The sequence below is a fragment of the Cynocephalus volans genome, chromosome 2, assembly GCF_027409185.1.
Source record: "Cynocephalus volans isolate mCynVol1 chromosome 2, mCynVol1.pri, whole genome shotgun sequence".
Classification (NCBI taxonomy): domain Eukaryota; kingdom Metazoa; phylum Chordata; class Mammalia; order Dermoptera; family Cynocephalidae; genus Cynocephalus; species Cynocephalus volans.
The window spans coordinates 169,867,888-169,882,527 of NC_084461.1; the positions used below are offsets into that span (position 1 = coordinate 169,867,888).

The 14,640-nt window shown below is 38.1% G+C and overlaps 1 protein-coding gene across 1 annotated transcript in view; it reads right to left on the reverse strand.

The window, feature by feature from the left end:
• DOCK5 (dedicator of cytokinesis 5) overlaps positions 1 to 14,640 on the reverse strand; it is a 207,396-nt gene that overhangs the window by 5,106 nt on the left and 187,650 nt on the right. Inside the window, exons 46-48 of the mRNA XM_063087796.1 lie at positions 11,122 to 11,205; positions 10,333 to 10,470; positions 8,661 to 8,827 (exon numbers count right to left, since the gene is read on the reverse strand). Of these exons, the coding sequence (XP_062943866.1) occupies positions 8,661 to 8,827; positions 10,333 to 10,470; positions 11,122 to 11,205 (389 nt within the window). The remainder of the gene's footprint in view (positions 1 to 8,660; positions 8,828 to 10,332; positions 10,471 to 11,121; positions 11,206 to 14,640) is intronic.

Consider the following 14,640-nt stretch of genomic DNA (forward strand, 5'->3'; position numbering starts at 1 on the left):
AAGTAAAAATAGGCAAATGGTATTACATCAAACTAAGGAACTGCTGTACAACAAAGGAAAAAATCAACAGAGTGAAGAGACAACCTACAGCATGAGAGAAAATATATGCAAACCATATATCTGATAAGGTGCTAAAATCCAAAATATGTACGAAACTCAAACAACTCAATAGCAATAAACCAATAACCTGATTTTAAAGTGGGCAAAGGATCTGAACAGACATTTCTCAAAAGAAGACATACAAATAGTCAACAGCTAAATGAAAAAATGCTCAACATCACTAATGATCAGGGAAATGCAAATTAAAACCAGAACGAGATATCACCTCACACTTGTTCAAATGGCTATCATCAAGAAGACAAAAGATAACAATTGTTGGCGAGGATGTGGACAAAGGGGAGCGCTCCTACACTGTTGGTGGGAATGTAAGTAGTACAGCCATTATGGAAAACAGTAAGGAAGTTCCTTAAAAAATTAAAAATAACTACAATATAATCCAGCAGTCCTGGGTATATATCCAAAGGAAACAAAAACAGGATGTTGGAGCGATACTGCATTCCCCTGTTCATTGCAGCACGATTCACAATAGCAAAGATATGGAATCAACCTAAGTGTCCATAAGAGAATGAATGGAGACATACATGAAATACTACTCAGCCGTAAAAAGAAGGAAATCCTGTCATATGTGAAGGACATTATGTAAGTGAAATTAGCCAGACACAGAAGGACAAGGACCTCATGATCTCACTTATATGTAGAACCTAAAAATGTTGAACTCACAGAAGTAGAGTAGAATGGTGGTCACCAGGGGCTGAAGGTTGTGGGGTGGGGTGGTTGGGGAGATGTGGTCAAAGGATACAAAATTTCAGTTAGATAGGAGGAATAAATTCAAGAGAACTACTGTACAACATGGTCATTACAGTTAATAACAATGCATTGTATTCTTGAAAATCACTGAGAGTAGGTTTTAAGTGTTCTCACCACCAAAAATAAGTATGCGAAGTAACGCACATGTTAATTAGCTTGATTAGCCATTCCACAATGTATACATATTTTAAAACAACAGGCTGTACACAATAAGTACATACAATTTTTATTTGACAATTAAAAAAATAAATTAGAAAAAAAGCAGAGCCTCCAGAATATAAAGGGGGGAAAAAAAGTATAAACTGAATCCTCAGCATGTTGAAACATCAGACAAACCCAAATTAAGGGAAATTCTATAAAATAACTGGCCCATAATCCTCAAAAGCGTCAATATTATAAAAGACAAAGAAAGGCTAAGGAAACTATTCCAGATTAAAGAACATAAAAGGGACACGGTCAAATACCGTGATCCTAATTAAATTCTGTACCAAACAGTGCTATAAAAGACGTAATTGAGATAACTGACAAAACTGGAATATGGGTTGTAGCTTAAAGTATTGTATCAATGTCAAATTTCCTGAATTATAACTGTACTATAGTACGTGGTTATGTAGGACAATCTCTTTGACCTTATATCATGATGTTTGTAACCTACTCTCAGATGGTTGAGTGGGGTGGGGTGCGGGGAAAAGAGAGAGAAAGAGAGAATATGGCAAAATGTAAAAAAAAAAAAAAAAGAAAAAGGTATTACATCTTTATTACGGGTATGGCTTATAACTTCTAAATGGGTATTTAATAACTCCTGGTTTGATTAAAAGTTAGTAGATTATGCTTCATAAAAATCAAAAGTTTGGAGGGATGAATAAGCAGAGCACAGAGGATTTTTAGGGTGGTGAAACTACTCTGTGTCATACTGTAATGATGGATATGTGTCATTATACATTTGTCAAAACCTGTAGAATGTGCACCAAGAGTGAAAGGTAATGTAAACTAGGGACTCTGGGTGATAATGATGTTTCAAAGTAGGTTCTTTGCTTGCAGTAAATGTACCACTCTAGTATGAGATGCTGACAGTGGGGGTGGCTGGGTGTGGACCTCTGCTAAGCTAGTGTCTGGAATCCTGCTCACAGTGCCAATTGTCTAGCTCTTAATCCTGTTTGTGATGCCAATTGTAAAGCTACTCGACCATGCCAGTTGTTGGGCTCTTTTACCTGCTGGTAATCCTGCACCGACTGGGCCGATTGTCGAGCTAAGCTTGGATCTGGAACCCACAGACCCTCAAACACGTTCACAGACTGGGTCAAAATCCTTCACATGCCAGGCTGGGTCCCCAGACCCCTCAAACGCCAGGCTGTGTCACCAGACCACTTACATGCAGATCTATGAGCTAGGTAACCGGCCAAAAGGTCCTTGGAAGCTGCAAGTTGGAAAGCATGGCTGTACCGGGTGGATGCCCAAGGCAGATGCCCACCTGCCTGCTTCACTAAAACTCCTCTCTTCTCTCTCTCTCTCTGAAGAACACAAGAATAGCAACAAAACTAAAAAGATACATTGGTGCGCATGCACACTAAATACACACACACACACACACACACACACACACACACACACACAATTTGCTTACAAAGGATGTTCTAAAACCACACCCAACTGGACCTGAGGCGAGGGGAGAGCCCTGACCAAACTATTCTATTTTCCTAACACTGGGCATGTGTGGAGCAGGGTAACATGGGAATCTTTTGTACTTTTTGCTCACTTTTGTGCTAAACCTAAAACTGCTCTAAAAAATGAAATCTTAAAAATAAAATAAAAAGCTTTGGTATGAAATAAGACAATACATAAATAGCTGTCAGCTCTTATTTTTTAAAAATGAGAAGATTCTGTTTGGTGGAAAGTATCATTAGTAAACTTAAAATATTTGCTGTTTATATGCTAGATGGAGGGTAAATGTTTTTAATATATAAAAAACTTTTCCAATAGAAAAAAATGAGCTGTTCAATTTTAAAAAACTGTCAAAGGATATAAACAGGTATTTCATAGAAAAGAGTCCAAAATTTTTTTTCAAAAATTTAGTTTCACTATTTATTAAATACATAAAAATTAAAACAATATATTTGAGAGGAGATAATTAGGTAAAGACTTTTCTCATTTTATTATGGAAAATTCCAAACATAAAAAAGTAGAGGGAATATGATAAATTACATATACATCACTCAGCATCAACAATTATCAACTCATGGCCAGGCTTCTTTCTTCTGCGCACCCAATTATATTTCTTGCCCATCAGTGGACTATTTCGAAGTGATTCCTAGCTATCATGTCATTTTATCTACAAATATCTCAGAGGGTTTTTCTATGAAACAAAGACTTTTCTTCATAATATAACAACAGTCCGATTATCATTCCTAAAAAATGAATGATTCCTTAATTTCATCAAATGTAGAGTCAGTATTAAAATTTCCTGATTCTATTATCTTTTTTTTTTTTTTAAATACACGGTAAATTTGACTCAGGATCCAAACAAGGTTCACTGACTGTACATGACTAATATGTTTATGAAGTCATTTTATGCTTATTAGTACTCTAAGTTCCCCTTTCTACAGCCCAGAAAAAACATTTTTGCCACCTTCTATGAAGATACAGAATGACAAAGATCCAGGAAGTCTGATTAGAAAACCACTGGAGCCATAATGAAAAATTCTTCTAGACTGCAGTTTCCTTATTTCAAATTATTTTCTCCTTTTCTAAATTATTATTGTTTTTTTAAAAAAAATGTTGCACATCCAAATTTTTAATTTTTTGGTATTTTTCCATTGTTAATTTTTTAATACTTTTGTATGAATGATTTATTATTTGTTTAGTTGTTTCCATTTATTCATATTCACGCAACACACTTTTTTGTAATTTGATTTTTCATTTAATAATATATTTTACTTCTCTTTCCATATTCACAGAGTAAAAAGTAATTATTACTTCTTTACTTTTTAACTGACAAATAAAAATGTATCAATTGTTAGTACAGTAGTCCCCCCTCATTTGTGGTTTCGCTTTTCCCAGTTGCAATTACCTGTAGTCAGCTGCAGTCCAAGATATTAATTGGAAAATTCCAGAAATAAACAATTCATAAGTTTTAAGTTGCATGCCATTCTCAGTAGTGTGACTTCATCTCGGTAGTGTGATGAATTCCCGCACAGGGATGGGAATCCTGCCTCTGTCCAGTGTATCCACGATGAATACACTGCAGGCCAGTTGGTCACTTAACAGCCCTCTTGGCCATCAGATCAACTGTCTTGGTATCACAGTGCTTGTTGTCAAGTAACGCTTATTTTACTGAATTGTTCTATTTTATTATTGGTTATTGCTGTTAGTTTCTGACTGTGCCTAATTTATAAATTAAACTTTATCATAGGTATGTACATATATGGAAAAACATATACAGGGTTCAGTATCATAGAGGTGTCAGATATCCATTGGGGTTCTTGGAACTTATCCCCAGCAGGTAAGGGGGGGCTACTGTATATTTAAGGGGATGCCACATCATTATTTATGTCAAATCTGTACTAATTAAAAAATGTCATAGAACTAAATTAAAAACAAAAACAAAAACAGACCCTAATTACTCTTAAAATCAACCAAACCAAACCAAACAAAAAGAATCACCTTAGACGGTAATTAGTGAGGGGGGGGAAAAACCCCAACAACCCAGGATTCTACTAGATCAATACTTATTTTATCTGAGAGACAAAGAATAAAGAATGATGACTACAGGCCACTAGATCCACAGTTGAAAGCTTTGTGTTTCACTAAGGTCTAAATTTTAACCAAACTAAACCATAAAATAAGGGTTGTGAAGTCCCACAGAGTTCTGTATCACTTCTTTTCCTATAACGGCTACAAGAACGATTGTCCTGAAATACCAAATATTTTTAAAAAGTAATTCTATTTTTAAATTTTCTTCCATCTTTATTCAAGTATGATGGACATATTAAAGGTGCATATATTTAAGGTATACAGTGTGATAATATGGTATACATGTATACCATGAAATGATTATCACAATGCAGGTAATTAACCTATCCACGACCTAACACAGTTACTACTTTGTATGTGTGGTGAGAATACTTAAGACCTGCTCTCTTCGTAAATTTCAAGTATAGAACATTTCAAGTACTGTAAAATATAGTAAATTTCAAGTATTTCAAATTTCAACTATAGTTCTTATGCTGTACATAAGATCCCAGAACTTATTCATTTTATCACTGAAAGTTTGTACCTTTGACCAACATCAAATATTAATTTTTTTCCAAAAGATTTTGTCTTGGGGCCCCTACTTTGCTAGTGCTCTGAGAATGTACTTACTCAGCCTGCAGTGTAATCCCTGCTGGCTTCCCTCAACATCACGCACTGTGTTTCATACAGTAATTCCCGTTCTCTGTGCCTTAGCCTCAAGCAGGATGGATAATTCTACTTCCTACCAACAAAAAAAATGCCACTTCACAGAAGGCAAACCCCTAAATCACCATGAAAGTATTAACGAATACTGCAACATAATATGGAGAATTGGGATCATTAGGTGTGAATGAGTTTGAGTTGCTCGAAAGAAATATCCTGAATAAATGTTAGAAAATAGTATCCAACAACTTCTTCTAACCCACTGGGGCAATGTGGGCAAGAGCAGTAATAACCCACCTTGCCTGGGCTCACAGCATGAGGAGGACCCCATCCCCCTCCTTCTTATTTGCTATACATGCTGTCTTGGATTTTCAACAGCTACTTCAAAACTTTTTTTAATGAGACACAGTCTCATTAAGAAAAGAATCTTACTGAACAGAAAATAACTTCTCACAGTATGTAGTATCTCTTTAAGGCACTAAAAAAGAAATCATAGAAGAGAACAAATAAACACATAAATCATGTATTATTTGATATCTAGGAATTCTAATGATTAGCCATAGTGCTAATACCTAATATGGGTGAATATACGATGGAATTTATATAAACAATCATATATTGCATATGGCATATCATATTGGTATTTGTTTGATATCAAGAATCATAAAAGAGTTCATCTCCTGAACTGGTAATGTGTGTCTTCTAAGAATGCATCCTAAATAAATAATTAGAAAGCTGTATGTACAAATAGGTTTGCTACAATTTTTAATAATGCAAATGTATTTTATATTAATACAAGCTAAATATTTTTGTATTAAAATTTATACTGAACTTTTACAATTGTTTAAAAATAGTTACACAGCTTAAATATTCTATAGTAGGAGAAGGATTAATTATGGCACATTTGTGTGATGCAATGGTCTATTGATATCAAAAATAATAATAAAAACTGATAGTAATAAAGATTGCATGGGAACATGGAAAATGCTTATAATAAAAAGACATGGAACTTCAGATCCTCATACCAGCCGGCTGCCAGAAAAAAAAAAAAAAAAAAAAGAATAAAAAATGGGAAGGAAGAAAAACAAAATGCCAACCTATGCTATAATGGGAGCTATGTAAAGATATCTATGTCAATGGGAAAGGATGTATAAATAATTTACGAAATACTAAATATTTGATTTCCAGGTAGGTTGCTATTTGAGCAGGTTATTTTAATGATACAGTTAATATAATACGGAATTTAAAATTCATAAATAAATGCTGACTCAACTGATCACTTATAGTCAACATTATCTTAAATACTTAATGATGTCTTAAATACTCATCATTTATACTAAATTAAGCAGCAGGTCACAAAATGGTACACGCAATGCTTTTCTACTTGTATAAACTGTACATATTCTTTTTGTATTAACAACTAAACTTGAACAGTGGTTACCTCTGAGTGATGAGGATAGGAAATATTTTTTTCTTTTAAAAGTTCTAGTAGTTGAAAAAATTTCTACATGTATATATATTAATTTTGTAATTAGTAAAATATCGTTTAAAAATGGTAAACTTAAGCAGAAAGAACATGACTATAAATTTACTCTTTTCAAATATTTTAAATATGAGCATATGTTAAGGCATTCCATGTTCTTGGCAAGGAAGACCCAACATCAAAAAGTCATCAGTTTAACATGATTCCAGTAAAAACAGCAATAGAATTTTAGATAAGTTAAACCAAAAGTGAGCAATGAGCAAAACCAGCCAGAGAAATTCTGAAAAGGAATACTAGAAATTAAAAACATTTAAAATCTACAGTAATTAAAACTGCACAGTACTGATGCATGAATAGACAAGTAGTTCTAGGAAACAGGAAAAAAAAAGTCCACAAACTAAAGAACATACAGAAATTTGATTTTTGATAAGATTGACATTTCAAATTAGTAGAGAAAAGATAATTTACTCACCAAATGTTAATAGGAAGAACTGGGTAGGTGTTTAGAAAAAAAAAGTTGGCTCCATAACTCACACCTTATATTAGAATAAATTCCAAAGAATAAACAGATTTAACTGTGAACAGTAAAAACCTAAAAGTCAAGGAAAAAAACCCTAGAACCTTTTTTTGTAATCTTAGAGTGCAGAAAACCTTTAATTGTGACATAAAATAAAATATTGGTTTATTTGACTACATTAAAACATCAGCATAACAAAAAATTAGAAGCAAAAAGTTAGAAGTCAAAAAATGAGAAACTGGGGGAAAATATTTCAACTCATACCACAGACAAAGGGCCAATAATCCAACAGAAAAATGGACACAAAGTATTTGACCACGGTTCATAGAAAATAAAACACAAACAGCTACTAAACAAATGAAAAGATGACCAATTTCATACAAAACAAGAGGAGGGGAAAAAAAAAAAGCCTGTACAAGAAAACATTTTCTATGTGATAATACAGTTTAGTGGCAAGATTTGGGTAGCCGGCCCTCTTGTTATGCTGCTGGTGAGAGTGTTAGTTGGTATAATCTCTATGGAAGTTGGTTTAGGAAGAACTTTCAAAGTTGCAAATACATATCTCTGAGCAGAGCAATTTTACTGATGGGATTTTTCTCATATTGATACACTTGCATATGTGGCAAAATAACTTAGGTGTAAGGTTGCCATACTGCTGTGATTGTGAAAGACTGAAACCAACTAAACCTCTATCAGCAGGTGATGGTGAAATAAATCATGACACAGGCATACAATGAGACGCCTGCCGCTAAAAGAAAAGAGGAGGCTCTTTATGTTCTGAAATGGAATGATTTTCAAGATACATTAAATGGAAAAAAAGAAAGGTAAAGAGAATGCCACCACTCATAAAAAAGTGTGGAGAAGAACATATACATTCAGGCATTGCTTATGTACCCATAAAGAGCTGCGGAGGGATCCTGAGACCCTGAATGTTGACATCAGCTGCCTCTGGGGAGTGGTACTGGTAGGTGGGAGTCAGGGATTGAAGGGAGATTTTTCCTGATATATCCTTTTGTAGCTTTGCAATGTCATTTCAGGGGATTATATTACCTATTCTCAAAATAAATATAAATTTCAAAATTATTTTAAAAAATTGAAACAATAAAAAAATGAGGCAGTGACTACAAAGTAATAGTATGCAATGGGGTGCTAGGATTATGGGTGATTTTTTTTTCATTTTTCATCTTTAGTCACTGTTGACATCATAATGTGACTAATGATATTCCTCATCAGGAAGACAATGAGAATGACCCAAAGGCTGATAACCCATGCACTCTAAATTATTTTTCTCACAGAGATGATGATGTGCCTACACTGACCAGGTCTCATTTTTGGTGACCATAGGCAAACATTAGTCAGGCGTTACCCCACCCCTCCTGGAGATTCAAGGTCAAACCTTACCCATCTGATCCTGGTCTGGAGGGAGCATTATCGGATGAGTTGGAAGAGGTGGAAACCACAGACGAAGTGACCGAGGTGACGGACAGCCTCCGCAGTGTGGAAGACATGATGTAGGGTAGCATGATAGACCCCGTACGGCTTTGCTTCCTCTCAGTCAAGGTGGGTGGCTGAAAAACACGAGATCCCTTAGAGTTAGCAGGCCTGGGGCTCAGACCATGTGACCTGCCGCCACCACCATGTTTGTGGCCAGCCAGTGTCTACTGGCTGGAACCCCATTCTAGTTGGCTAATGCCAGCGCTCTGTCCATTGTTAAATATTTAGAATACCTACATTCTTAGTTATAGACACAACTAAGACTAAACAAAAAGTTATCATCAGATATATGATACATGAGAGAGGAAAAACTAAGATGTGCCTTACCTACCAACAAAATAGAAAAACCATCTATCTGTTTTTCTTAGCTGCTTCTAGCTTTTGAAAAAAAAATGGAACATTGGCCCAAGAGAACATTTTTAGATTGAATCTGTAGACCTGAAGCTTAACCTGGTGAATGTTAGGAAGTTTAGGAATACTGATCTACTTCCACAGGAAATGTCACCAGTAAGATTACCCCCAAATGCTGCCATCGAAAACTTACTTATCAGTATTGGCCTGGTTCTAATAATGACTAAGCTTGTTAAGTCAAAGACACAGTCCTTGTTGTCCCGGAAATTGTGTGCAAAAGGCAAATGATCCAATGGTCCTAGAAGAAAACTCTTAACTAGCAGCAGGAGGCAAATTCTTAGGAAGGCAGGACTCTGATGACTAAAGGGGATGGTCAATAAGATACTCTTGAGGAAATTCTAGTGGAGATGGACAAATGGGATTAGGGGAGAAGAGAACATGAAAAGAAATCCAAAGCTCTGATTTGAGGAAAGAATTTGAAAATCAGGGGTTCAAGAAAAAGACCACTAAAAATTATAGGGTGAACTCAAGGAAAACAGAGCAGATAAATGAAGCGAGAGCCAACTGCAGAATCAACTGTGATTGGAAAGAGAAGGTTAGCACCTGTACCCTTCCACCCAGCTTCTCAGGAGCATGAAAGAAAATTGTAGCTGTGAGGAATGAGTTAGAACTGTCAAAAAAAATTAATGAAATCAGCTACATGCACTGAAAAATGTAATTCATAATTCTTTCTCCCCTTCAAAGGGGTGAAAACTAAACTTTTCATCAAAATGGATAATAACAATTTTAAAAAATTAAATGCATCAGGCTAGATAGGACAGGAATAGCCAGGGTCTGGGATTAGGGAAACCTCAACTTCTAGTACAGTGGTTCTCAAAGTGTCCTCAGACCAGCAACATCAGGACCACCTGGGAACCTGTCAGCAATGTAAATACCTGGGCCCTACCCCAGAGTTATGGAATCAGAAACTCTGGGTATATGGCCCAGCCACCTGGGTTTTCACAAGCCCTCTGGGTGATTCTGGTTGTCGTTTAAGTTTGAGAACCTCTGTCTAGCACAAGGATGGCTCAAGGTCATCAGGGTCAGAACATGCTCTTTCCCACCTGTCCCCAGTATTTTCATGCCACCCCTAAGCTATCACGACTCACTGGCATCTGGAAAACTGACCAATGTCATAGAAGGTAAAAGAGACTAGAAAAAGCATGGAGGCAGTTTGGACAAGGCTCACCAGTGTTATGACCCCATAGAGCTTTTCCACTTTCTCCTTGAGTTCCCGGAAGCAAGTGGACAAGCGGGCATGCAGCGGCTTGAGCTGTTCCGTCAGCTTCTCCCCGTGGATGCGGATCCCCTCTGTCAGCAGAGGCATCTGGAAAGAGGGAGTAAAAGGAATGAGATGTGGCTCAGTGAGTGGGATCATTCAGATTTGGAGGGTGGGGAAGGGTGGGTGTGGGGTGCACAGGTAAGCAAGTAGACGCAGCACTGTGCCATGAGGATGCCATGTCTCAGTTTAAGACTTGGGACTGGATGTGCTTTGGTCAGCGATGTGGAGAAACACCCACAGCAAGGACCCAAGGAGGCCCTGAACTGGGGAATGGCAGACGGTCAAGGCAGATCTCCTGAGCTCGGGAATTTCTGTGGGCGAGCAACTGACAGTGTTAAGCCTCAGACCGAATTTGGTGATTGCATTTGCTACCATTGCCCAAAGGAAAAGAAAATGAGGCCAACATCTCTTAGCTGGAAATACAGGCCATGAAACAAATTTCTGGACTGTAATCTTGTATCTAAGAGGGCCCTGTCAACACTGGGCAGTTTAATTGAATGCCATTCCTAAGTGGCTCTGCCAAACAAAGAAATACATTGACAGACTGTGGTTCCATAAAGGTTAAAAAAAGAAAAAGTAACCCTGAAAGTGGGCCTGTAGTCATAAGCCCCAGAGAACATCTTGGAGCCCTGTGCTGTGGCTGCCCATGGAGTGTAGAGGAGAGCTGCCCAGGTGCCCACCTCCTGTGCCGCGTACCTGCAACGCTATCAGTCGCTTCAGCAGCTCAACCTTCTCCTGGTCTTCAGGGTGCTCCTGCAAGTACTTCTCTGTAAAAAAAGCCTAAAAGCAGAGCACATGCGACATTAATGAGAACATTATCTGTGCATTTGGCCCTAAAAGGGACGGGGGGAAAGGCTGGAAAGGTGAAAAATGTCTTCTGTTCTGATAAACCAAAAATGTCTAAGTAAAAATTAGAAGATGTTTTGAAAATATTAAATGCTGGCTACCCTTATTATTATATGTCAGCACCATGATCATCAATAAACATTCATGCCCCCCCCCCAGCTGAGGCTCTATAATAGGGAAATAAAACCCAAACTGAAATTCCAAACACAGGCGTTAGACAAGAGGCCATTTTAAAGACAGAATTCATTACAAAAGAGAAACAGAAATTTGCAGCAAACACTTCTGAGTCCAAAACAGGAGTTATATGTTTTCTCTCTGGTGTTAACCTTCACTTGTCAAAGTGCTTCGAAGACCAGCCTCCAAAGTTCCCCCCCCTCTCCTGCTCCCCTACTGTGAAAGCTAAATCCCATTATTATAGGAAACCCCAGAGCTCCGGAAACTACAGGATACAGTTATAAAAGTGATCGGCTCATTCTGTGTGGCAAACAGAGTATGAGCAGAGACTCTTCACCTTCTGGGCAGATGTTATGGGTTGAATTGTGTCCCCCAAAATTCATGGCTTGAAGTCCTAACCACAGGTGCCTCAGAATGTGATTTCACTTGGAAATAGGGCTGTTGCAGGTATAATAGGCTAAGATGAGTTCATACTGGAGTACGGTGGACCCCTAATCCCATATGACTGGAGTCCTTGCAAAAGGGAAATTTGGAGACAGACACATGTACACAGGGAAAATGCCACATGAAGAGATGCAGGGATAAGACGACCACATATGAGCCAAGGATTGCCAGCAGCCTCCAGAAGCCAGGAGAGGCGTGGCACAGATTCTCCCACCAGCACTCAGATGGAGCCAACCCTCCGAGTCCTTGACTTTGGACTTCTGGACTCCAGAACCAAGACAATAAATTTCTGTTGTTTTAAGCCATCTAGGTTGGGGAATTCTATTATGGCAGCCCTAGCAAATGAATAAAACAGAGCATATAAAATATATGCACCCCAAGTATCACAAAAAGGAAGCATGACAAGACATTAACAAAGCAGCTCATTCCAGCCAGAATCGTATTTAGAGGGTCTGTCAATATAAATGAAAAAGACGTAGGGCCGGGCCATGGCGCACTCGGCAGAGTGCGGCGCTGGGAGCGCGGCGGCGCTTCCGCCGCGGGTTCGGATCCTATATGGGAATGGCCGGTGCACTCACTGGCTGAGTGCCGGTCACAAAAAAGACAAAAAGAAAAAAAAAAAAGAAAAGAAAAAGAAGTATTTTCTTAAGTTTTCATTCACTTCTACCTTTCAAATACATGCAGTTTAAATTTTTCAAAGTTAAAAAAAATTTTTTTGATACGTAATAAAATGCACGAAAGTTCCCAAAGCATTGGTTGAGTCAGGGAACATCAGAGTAGAATGCCCCGAAATGCATTTTTCTAGCCTCACAACAGAAAGGGCTGATGCATTACAGCAAACAGCTCCTGTGTTCTTCTCACCCAGGCCACAGAATAAAGAGTTGGTTTAAAATCGGTCATCTGCAACAAGTGTGGAATGATGGGTATTCCAATTGATTGCAGTAGGTCATGGTGATTAATGAGTTTACCTTTTTCTTATGTTTAGTAATGTACAGTCATACATATTAATTAAAAGTACAAATCAGTATTTTAAGCCTAAGGTATTAAAATTTATTTTTTAATATATCTTTGCTTTTTAAAAATTTCAACTAGAAGACGTCACACTGGAAAAACTTCATATGGTGTGGGGAGAGAGAGGGGAGAGATTGGACAAGGGGCATAAAGAATAAGTACAATTTGTAACAATATATATGCTAGTAATATTGATTTGATCAACATTTGTCAACGCTGAACCCCCAAAATTATGTATGATCAATTATGGTTCAATAAAAATTAAAAAAAAAAATAAAGATAGCATTTTAAATGGCTACTCAAACAATAAATAAATAAGTAAAAAGGAAAAACTTTATGTGAAAATAAATATCATTCACAGATATCAGCATATATGAGTCTATGGTTTATGGACAATATGTAAAAATTAATACTTGGAAAAAATACATGAAAATAAATACCAGAGAGTGTATATGAAAAAGTACACACTGAAAGCAGAATAGTACTAAAAAAGTATTGTATTTTGAATCTTAGTTTTGTATTGACTTCCACTGTAACACTGGAAATTGTTTTTAAAACCTAACATGAGCAAACTAGAGTTTATCTCTGGTGTTCAGACTTTCCCAGCTACAGCACAGAGCGAGACTAAAGGAGCTGGAAGGTTGAAGAAAAAAGGGAAGAAAGAAGATCACCAGGGCAGCCACAGAGCATTGGTGGTACCACCCAGGAAGGACATTAAGTCACACTTTCTGCTCCAAGCAGACAGAAGCAGGGAGGAGAAGACCCAACCCTCAGGAAGCCTCTACTACGGGCCTGGCATGGGATGATGTCCTAACATGCAGTGTGTCTCCCCTGATCCTCATCGATCCTGTTAGTACCGTCCTCACTTTCCAGATCCCTGGAGCTCAGAGAAGTGGAGAATGTTGCCCCAGAGTACACAGTGGCCAGTGGAAAGCCAGACCTGGGGTCCCAGGACTGACCGATTGCAAAGCCCCTGCTCTTGCCAGGACATGCCGTGGAAACAGATGCGCCAGCCCACGCCACACCACCCCTGCTTCCCATCAGCTCCTCTTCCCTCTCACTCTGCAGGCTCCCTCACAGGGGAAGTGTAATGTAGACTAAAGTGCTGTCAAATGTTCATTCAAGAAGAGGACTCCACAGATACGTAGCCACTGAAAATGCACCTAACCATCAAAAATCCTGCCTCCATTCACTGTAATTAACATATACTGAGCACATTACCTCCAGTTTAAATGGTACTGCACCCTAACCCCACCCAAAAATGGATTAAATTGTGGTGAGTGCCCTCTCATGTGTTTTCACATAACAGATATAACACTTAGTTGAACTAATTTAATTGCACAGCCCAGCCCACCATCTGCCTATACCACCTATGGCACACCAAGTTGGGGTGGGTGTTCCTAGAAGCTAGTTCTAAGGAGAGTGTGGGCTCTGCCTTCCCCAGAGATGCAGCTTCACTTCCGGAGCATCCTGGAGACTGGGGTCCACCTGTTAGCCTTCTACCTCCCAGGAGAGAGATGAGCAGGTGAACTGACCAGAGGTATATTGGGCTCTTTTGGAGATGCTTTACCAGGCAGTGGTCTACCCTTGGCTGGGTTGCAGATGGGCTCTAGGAGGTGTGAGATCGGGGACAATCCTTTCATTCATTTCATTTGCTCATTCATCTAGAGGGGACAGTGAAAATCTCCCCAAGAAGTTGTAGAAAACGAATTCACCAGCTGCACAGTGGCATAGAGGGAG